Here is a 9350-nt window from a genome sequence, read left to right on the forward strand (position 1 = left end):
ATCATGAAGCATGAACCGGCAAATGGCTGGAATTTAATATATTTCAGCAAAAAAATAATAAGTATAGATGAAACAAGAGGGTAGAAGTTAGTAATTGTGGAGAGGTATATTATTCCTCTATTGTTGCATATTGTTTAAAATATTCATAATAAAGCATTTTGAGGACTACCAAAACCGGAGCGGTCAGCTGTCTCAAGAAAGGACACAGACCTAACTACACACGTGACCTGAGTTGACGCTCTGGACTACTGTATTGGCCTGTACATTCGTCCCATTTCCGCTAGTAAAAGCCTCCAGCTGTCAAATCCTCCGGGAAGAGCCTCCTCTGAGCTTCCCACAGCACGTCCCCAGTGTTTCAGGGAGTCACTGTCTGGTACCTTGGCTGTCTGCCCCAGATTGGGAGCCCACGGTCCCCAGCTGTCTCCAGCCTCGCCCAGCCCTGGGCTGATGTGCACTTAAGTGGGTGTTACAACTTCCGGAACGGGCCTCCGCACTTTCCCAAGCTCTCAAAGGTTCGGTTTCCACTTCAGGGACCGGCCAACTGATTTCAGAGCGCTCTCATTTGGCCTCTGTGAAGACCGCTCCGCCTCTCTAAACTGCACTCACAGACTCAGGTCCTTCCATTGGTTCGATTTTCCAGCATTCTGATTGGCCTATATTCTTCCTTGGGTGGGCCCTCCGGGTGTGGCCAGATTCTCATTGGCCTCCGCTCTGAAGACAGGCGTATGATATCACGCACCAGCGCCCGTCGCTTTCGCTTATAGGTCATCCGCGGGCGCCTACGCGGACCAACCCCGAGAGTAGACAGCGGAACCAGTGGAGGCCGGGCGGCGGTAGCGGCGACAGCGAAGGCAGCAGCGATGGCTGGAGCGGGGCCGCTCCCGGGACTCCCGGGTGCAGGAGGACCCGTGGTCCCGGGCCCTGGCGCCAGCATTCCGGGCAAGAGCGGCGAAGAACGCCTGAAGGAGATGGAGGCGGAGATGGCCCTGTAAGGCCCGCGACAGGACGGGATAAAAAACGTCCCAGAGCCAGGGCCGCCGAACCCTGGAGCCTCCAGGCCGCGATAGGGCCGACATATGGCTTTATCATGGAGAAATGGGACCTTGGGGTTGTGGGGGCGGGAGTAAGGAGATGTTGGTAGGGATGAAGGCTCTGTCTCGATATAGCCAAAGTTCCAGAATTGGTGCAAGGTCCTGAGCTTTGGTGTCCTGTTCTCCCAGGTTTGAGCAGGAAGTTTTGGGGGCTCCGATAACCGGAATCCCAACTGCCATGCCTGCAGTGCCTACGGTCCCCACAGTAGAAGCAATGCAGGTCCCAACAGCTCCTGTGATCCGCCCGATTATCGCGACGAACACATACCAGCAGGTATGTCTGAACTAAGGCATCTAAGTCGGAGAGCACAATGCTTGGAACACAGTGTTTGTGTACAGAGCACTAATGACATGTTGGTTTGTTGATTGATTTGCATGACAAATAGTTTATGTGCCAGGCACTGAGGACACAGTAATGACTAAAGCAAACAATATTTTTGCCCTTTGAGAGCTTATATTCTAGAGCATGTTGTTTAGTAGAATTTTATGCAATGATGGAAATGTTCGTATCTATTTAAAATATATATTTGAGTCAAATAGTGTCTGAATCTCATTAGTCATATTCCAGTGCTCAATAGCTAGCTATGTATGACTAGTGGAGAGAGAAACTAAACAGAAAACAATTAAATGAAACTTGTTCATTCTGTCAACAAATAATTATTGGGTGCCTTATATGCACCAGGCACTATTCTAGGAATTAGGCATGTATAGAAGAAAACATAGAACAATAATCACTACCTTTCAGAGTTTCAATTTTACTTGGGAGAGACAGGTCAAAGTACAGTCAGAAGGACAGGTTTATCAGCTCAGGCAGGGAAGGCCTTTTTGAGGAGGTGACATTTAAGCAAAGATATAAAGGGCATGATGGAGGGAACCGTGCAGATATCTGAGCCATGAAGCAGGTGTGTACCTGACATGTTCAAGGAACAGCCGGGAGAAGAGTGTGGCTGCAGTGAAGTGAGCAGTGGAGAGTGGGAGGAGATGAGGACAGAGACACCAGGTCTGTCAGGGCTTTGTGGGTCACCATAAGGACCTTGGTTTTCACTCTGAGGTGGGAAAGCACTGAGGGATTTTGAGCAGAGGGGTGATATGGTCCAACTTAGAGGTTAATGGGGTAGTTCTGGCTATGTTTAGAGAAAGAGTGTAGGGGGGCAAGGGCAGAATCAAGGAGACTGAGGAAAAGGCTATTATAATGATCAAGGCAAGAGACTGGTGGCATGGGAGATAGGGAGGACAGGATGGACATAATTTCAGATAGTGCTAAGTGATATGGGGCAGATGAAGAAGCATGATAGTGAGAGAAGTTGCTGCTAAGGATGGGCTAAGGACAGCTTTAGCTAGTGTGATCCCAAAAGCCTCTCTGAAAAATTCCATTTTTAGCCCTAAAGGTTGACGGATAGCCAGCCCCACACACAGTGCAAAGAATGGGAACTCTTGGCCTCCCAAGGTGCACCAGCCAGGGCAGTTTGGGACACTGAGTCAGACCCCTTACCCCAACCTCCTTCCCAACAGGTCCAACAAACTCTGGAGGCCCGGGCAGCTGCTGCAGCCACAGTGGTTTCTCCCATGGTGGGTGGCTCTCCTTTTGTGGGTCCAGGTAAGTAAGGAGTAGTGGGGTGAGGGAGCCAGGGAATTGGGTAGGTTGGTAAGAAGGGATGCTCAGAACTCTCTTACCACCATCTTGTCTCTTCTCTCTCAACAGTTGGCTTTGGCCCTGGTGATCGGAGTCACCTGGAAAGTCCAGAGGCTCGAGAAGCGATGTTTTTGCGACGAGCAGGTAGGTCTGGGGCCAGGAAACCCACAAATTTACTAAGCAGTCTTATTTCAACTACTTCAGCCTCTTGCTCGATTCATTGCTCTAACTTACCCTGTTCATTTCATCCCTACCCTGATGTTGTCATCTTTCTATGATTATGTATTTCAAGTTATTTTGGCTTTAATAAGGCTTAACTTGGTCATTGTAAATCAACCTCCGTTGTCATTCCTAATCCCTACCCTCTACTCTCTTTCTTCATAGCATTTAACACCTTATAACAAGCTATACAATTTATTACTTTTTGCTTTCTCTAAATATAAGCTTCATGAGGGGCAGAAGTCTTGGTATTTGCCAAATAGTAAGCATTACATGCTGATAGTTGTTGATGAGATGAACAAACCATCAAACAAGCACCAAGCTGTTCACCTGCCAGTCAAGACCCTATATCATCTGGCTCCTGGCAGAGAGAGAGCCCCACATCCTTAAACTTTGCTGGGATGTGCCAGCAATGCTCATGTTGACGTTCTCTCCCCTACCCACTGTCACCAACTATAACCTTCTAAAACCCTAAACCAAAATCAAACTAACCAAAGTCAACTAACATCTATCCTCTCCACAGGCCATTCTTACTTTTTGTTGTAGAGGTGAATTTTATACACATAGGCAATTTTTGTGATATTACTTCCTTATGAAAAGGATATGGTACAATCTCTATTAGATCAAACATGTTAAATCCTATTGTACTTTTTAAGATTCTGGTATTGAGAAATTTTAACATCTCTTACTCTTTAGTATGGTTTTGATCAAAATGCAAATCAGATCTAGTCACCCTGCCCAGCTTCCAACTCTGCTGTGACTCCTTGGTGCTCTCAGGAGGACATTCATGGCTCAGCCAATAAGGCTATGCTTGGATGCCTACTGACCTCCTGACCATTTTCTTATGATGTTCTCCAACCCTGACTTCCTCTATTATAATTATACTAAACTGAAAGGGGGAAAGGATTTTGTTTATAAATGTTCTCTTTTGCCAGTACTTTTTCTATTTGTCTTTTGCCTAATGCTTCATTATCTTTTGGGTTTCAGCGCCCAGGTCCCATTCTTTAGGAAACCTTCTCTAGTCCCCCTAGATAGGTCAGAGTGCTCCTCTAGGCTCCCACTACTCCCTGGGCTTCCCCCTCCTAGCCCCAATCACTGTGCCTGGACTTTCTCCCACCCCAGCCCTAATCACTCTGGGCTGTCACCCTCTAGTAATGGGTTAATTCCCTCCTACTCTGGACCAGGAGTTCCCTAAGAGCCTTGGTCTTTTGGTGTGTCCCTGGCATTGCCCTTAAAGAGAAGGAGGAGGCACAGAGGAGATCCTCAATGGTAAATTTCTGCTGAATGAACAAATGAAAAGACCTCTGCATCTCCCCACACTCTTCTCCAGGATTTTTTGGATTGTGAAAGTACCCACACACCCACACACACACCTTGCCCCAAGTGCCCTGGTCCCCCATGACACACACCCCCATCTCTCTCTCCCGCAGCTGTGGCCCCCCAGAGGGCCCCTATCCTGCGTCCGGCCTTCGTCCCCCATGTGCTTCAGAGAGCAGGTGAGGGGCAAGGGACATCATCCATGCCACATAACCCCCCAAGCCCTCTAACTCTCCCACTAACACCCTGACAGATTCTGCTCTTTCTTCTGCAGCAGGTGGTCCTCGTCCTATGGCCCTGCGGCCCCCTCACCAGGCCCTCGTGGGCCCCCCTCTGCCTGGGCCCCCTGGACCACCTATGATGCTACCACCGATGGCTCGGGCCCCGGGCCCTCCCCTGGGCTCCATGGCTGCTCTGAGGCCTCCCCTGGTAAGTGTGGACAGGTTGCTGATGGTCAGAAGTGCAGTGGATGGGGAGATCCTTGATCCTGGCTTGATGGACTGTGTCCAAGTCTGCCTTTTCCCTGGTTTTTCATCTCTGCCTTCTCATTCTCTCTGACTTTCCTTGTATTTCTGTGGTCAGATCTCTGTTTTTCTTTGAGAAAACTGTAGAGAGAAACATATGCTGTGGTATATTTCTATATCTCAATTTTTCCTCTGATTGGCCCTCTCTGTCTTTCTTTGGTGTCTTTCTTTGTCCTTGGTGTCTTTCTTTGTCCTTGTGTCTGTTCGTATGTGTGTATCTCTGACTATGTTTCTCTGTCCCTGTGTCTGTTTCTGACTAGACTCCTTTCTCTGTCTCCATATTTCTTGCCTGCTCCCTGACCCCCGGGCCCTTGCTTTGTTATACAGGATTAGAATGGGAGTAAAGTCTGAGCCTTGAGCTGACCCTCTCATTCCCTTGCCCACAGGAAGAGCCAGCAACACCCCGAGAGCTGGGCCTAGGCCTGGGCTTGGGCCTTAAAGAGAAGGAGGAGGCAGTGGTGGCAGCAGCAGCCGGGCTGGAGGATGCTAGTGCAGCAGTAGCTGTGGGAGCAGGAGGCACCCCAACTGGCCCTGCCGTCATTGGACCCAGCCTACCACTGGCCCTGGCCATGCCTTTGCCTGAGCCTGAGCCCCTGCCCCTCCCTCTGGAAGTTGTGCGAGGCCTGCTGCCCCCACTACGCATTCCTGAGCTCCTGTCCTTGCGTCCACGACCCCGGCCCCCAAGGCCTGAGCCACCCCCTGGCCTCATGGCTCTTGAGGTAAGTAAGGAGCACCACAGAGGGGGGATAGAAAGGACTGGGAGGGCAGAAAGGAGCCCATGGGCTTCCACACACAGAAACACATGTAGTCCTCTATTGATGGAAGTAGGAGGGGCCTAGGACGTTGGAGGGACTGGAAAGACATGGGGAGAGGGTGACAAACACATACCCCACACCCAAGGCCATATCCTTTAACTGTGGAGGCAGGAGGGCAAAGGAAGAGGGGAGGAGGGGCAGATGGGTCCAAAAGACTCCAACACCAAGCCTTTGCTCCCCTTTCTTCTGCAGGTCCCAGAGCCACTGGGTGAGGACAAGAAGAAAGGAAAGCCAGAGAAATTAAAACGCTGCATTCGCACAGCAGCTGGGAGCAGCTGGGAAGACCCCAGCCTGCTGGAATGGGATGCAGGTAAGTGGGCCAAAGTCCAGGGTCAGGCATTGCTGAGCTGAAGTCTGGCCAAGCTCTCTTCCTTGAGGCAGAAAGAGGGAAGATGAACCAGGTAACTTCACAACTGCCTCCTCTCTGTAGGGCAGGCATGGTTGTTAGCACACCTCATAGAGGACTCGGCTGCAGCTCTGAGGGGCAGACCCTCATCCAGCCACTGAACAGAACTTGATGGAGGTGATTGGCACTGAGGACCTTCTGGCCTCTGTTTTATTCATGAGGGGCCTGGCTTGAAAACATTCTTTTTTCTCCCAACTTCTTATGAAAAATGTTAAACACTGAATTGCACAGTGAACAGCGACATATACGCCACCTATATTCAGCAACTATTTTGCTATATTTATTTTATCTCTCTGTGTGTATGTGTGCTTTTTGGGTTGTTGCTCAATCATTTGAAGCAAGTTATAGATTAAGTTATCACTTCACTCCTAAATACCTCAGTATTCATCTCCTAAGAAAAGTGACATTCTCTTTCATATCATAATACCATTAACACATCTAAGAAAAAAAAATTCTATGGTATCTCATGTTCCATTTATATTCAAGTTAACTCAGTTCTCCCCCAAACTGTATGTTATAGCCATTTTTCCCCAAAATCAGGATACATGCAGTTTTGTGCCTCGAGATTTTTTTAATATAAATATTTTTATTGATTTCAGAGAGGAAGGGAGAGGGAGAGAGAGAAACATCAATGATGAGAATCACTGATCAGCTGCCTCATGCAAGCCCCCTACTGGGGATCAAGACCGCAACCTGGGCATGTGCCCTTGACCGGAATTGAACCTGGGACCCTTCAGTCCGCAGGCCAACGCTCTATCCACTGATAATCTAGGGCTCTAGATTATCTTTTAATGAGAATGGTTTCCCTCCCACTGCCTTGTTTTGTGTATAATAGTTAAATGAAGTGTCCAGACCAGTTGTCTTATAGAAGATCTCACCCTCTTGAGTTTGTTAATTATTTTTTCCTGGGTTGGCCTAACTTGTTCTCAGAGTGTCCTTAATTACCACAGAAACAATGGGGCAGCCCCAGTTGTAGGTGAAGAAAGGTACCTACCTCCCATCCCAGTCCTTGACTTCTACCTGTTCTCCTTGGATAGTTTACCACCCCAGGCCATGGCCATGGCAGCATGGGCCCAGATGTGGCCAGTACAGGATGTAGACCAGTGGTTCTCAACCTTTTTTTGGCCATGCCTCACCTAAAAATCTCTAAAATCCTGATGCCCCTCTGTGACATAATAATTCTTATTATTCAAAAAGTGAACTCCTATTCACGTGGAGGAAGCCTAAAAGGCCATTAACTTGGTCTAAACAGGCTTCCAAAGAACATGGCATTCATGGAAGAGAAAAATAAAAGAAAGGACAGTTGAAGTACTGAGGGAGAAATCACTAAGAATTGTTAAAAAATAATAATATGAAGTGATATGAAAAAATAGCAAAGTTTCAAAACATATAATAGAGAAAATGCATAAATATGTCACAATATATGTTTATATATGTATATGAGGCCCCTAGAACCATAAGAAATGCAAAAAATTCAGGTAATAACTCATTCTCTAATTGCCCCCCTTAAAAATAAAATTGGCCCCCTGCATACACCCCACTTTGGGAACCACTGATGTAGATCTTAGATTTGTGACATTGGGCAAGTCACTTAGCCCTTCCGGTCTCATTTTTCTCCTCTCTAACAAGGGGGTGATAATAGTATGTGCTTCGTGGGGAAGGAATTCTTTGGGCGTGAGCATGTTCAGTTGAGGCTCAGCCCAGAGGATATGTCTGGAAAAGGCAACTGAGGTCAGCCTTGGAGAAGGATCAGGCAATGTGTTCAGGTTTCAGGGACTCAAGTGGGAATTAAAAGTGGGCTTTGCAGAGAAAGCAGAGCTGAGGAAAGATGAAGTCTGGGGTACGAGGGGGCCATTATGGGAGCCCGCAGTTTCAGGGACCCAGGGAATGTCCGTGGGGAGGTATCCAGGAGACCAAGGGATGCCAAGGGCTCAGAGAAGAAGCCAGGGCTGGGATAGTTAGGGGCTTCATCATGGGAATGGGTAAGATGTCCCTAGGGTGGGGAAGGATAGTACAATTCATTAAATGAACTATGGAGCCAGATGCCTGAGTTCTTGTCCCAGTTCTACCATTTCCTCTTTGAGCCACTTGACCTCTCTGTGCCTCAGTGTAAAAGGGTTGTTGGGAGTTCCAGATGTGTTAAAAACCTCATGAGTGCTTAGCGGACATCCTAGTACGGGTAAATACCGTACAGGTGTTGGCTGTTATTACTAAAGGGGCCAGTGCTGAGGGATACAAAGGGAGGTGGCTGGGGGCGGGGGGTGTGCCTCCAAAGAAGGTGGGGTTCTTTAAATAAGGCAGACACTAGACTAGGCATCTGCATCCTCTGACCTCTCTTCTCCCAACTCCAGATGATTTCCGGATCTTCTGTGGGGATCTGGGTAATGAGGTGAATGATGACATCTTGGCACGCGCCTTCAGCCGCTTCCCATCCTTCCTTAAGGCTAAAGTGATCCGTGACAAGCGCACAGGCAAGACCAAGGGCTATGGCTTCGTTAGCTTTAAGGACCCCAGCGACTATGTGCGAGCCATGCGTGAGATGAATGGTGAGTGAGGCTTCCCCTAGGGACAGTGGGTGTGACGGGCATCTGGCCTAAACCTGACCTTGAAACCTCCATTCCCACAGGGAAGTATGTGGGCTCGCGCCCCATCAAGCTGCGCAAGAGCATGTGGAAGGACCGGAACCTGGATGTGGTGCGCAAGAAGCAGAAAGAGAAGAAGAAGCTGGGCCTGAGATAGGGTCTGTGGCCGGGCGCTGGCTCCTCCCCATTATCTTTGAAAACCCCCACCTATCCACCCACCCACCCTCCCCAAAACGAGTGTCAATAAATTTTTGTTCATTTCCATCGCTGGCTGGGCTTGAAAGCACTTTGGGGTGCAAGGCTTAGCGTAAACCTCACCTGGGAACGGTGGGGAGCTTTGAGAGTTAACACAGACAGAAATGCAGATGGGCATTTTTCAGTCTCTCCTGAGTTCCCATAACATCCTCTGGAAACCTCTTAAGTGCACGCTGAGTGCAGCCCATTCCACAGAAGAGGAAACTGGGCTATGGCAGGGCTGAAGCCAAGCTGAGGCTCAGACCCATGCTCTTCTGACTCCAGCCTGTGTTCTCAGCACCAAGGTAGGGGTTCTGGGCCTCGCCCTTCTGGAGCTCATCGCCTTCTAGGCTTTCAGCAAACTTACCTAGGGCTTACGCACTTCAAGAGACACATTGGTGACAAGCAGTCCCAGGTCATTCCCTCAGAGCTCCTGGTCCAGTGTCAGAAGATAGGCCCAGTGCCAGATAGTGACGGCTCAGATGGGTCAGGGTTGGAATGGGGGAGCTTGGTGCAACCTGGGAATCGG

At 48.9% G+C, this 9350-nt stretch overlaps 1 protein-coding gene across 3 annotated transcripts; it reads left to right on the forward strand.

Moving 5' to 3' along the window:
• Positions 1 to 737: 737 nt before the first annotated feature.
• RBM42 (RNA binding motif protein 42) lies at positions 738 to 8851 on the forward strand. 3 transcript variants are annotated; one of them, XM_080645934.1, is made up of 10 exons: positions 738 to 988; positions 1221 to 1365; positions 2604 to 2688; positions 2794 to 2868; positions 4374 to 4439; positions 4514 to 4689; positions 5171 to 5503; positions 5792 to 5909; positions 8357 to 8551; positions 8632 to 8851. In XM_080645934.1, the coding sequence occupies exons 1-10, from the start codon at positions 861 to 863 to the stop codon at positions 8742 to 8744; spliced, it is 1434 nt and encodes a 477-aa protein (XP_080502060.1). In that variant the 5' UTR covers positions 738 to 860; the 3' UTR covers positions 8745 to 8851. The 3 variants fall into 3 exon arrangements, with proteins under 3 accessions (XP_080502060.1, XP_080502061.1, XP_080502062.1); XM_080645935.1 differs by having other exon boundaries at positions 780 to 988; positions 4535 to 4689; XM_080645936.1 differs by lacking the exon at positions 4374 to 4439 and having other exon boundaries at positions 780 to 988; positions 4535 to 4689.
• The last annotated feature ends 499 nt before the right edge of the window (positions 8852 to 9350 follow it).

The sequence above is a fragment of the Plecotus auritus genome (assembly GCF_963455305.1).
Source record: "Plecotus auritus genome assembly, chromosome: 10".
NCBI lineage: Eukaryota > Metazoa > Chordata > Mammalia > Chiroptera > Vespertilionidae > Plecotus > Plecotus auritus.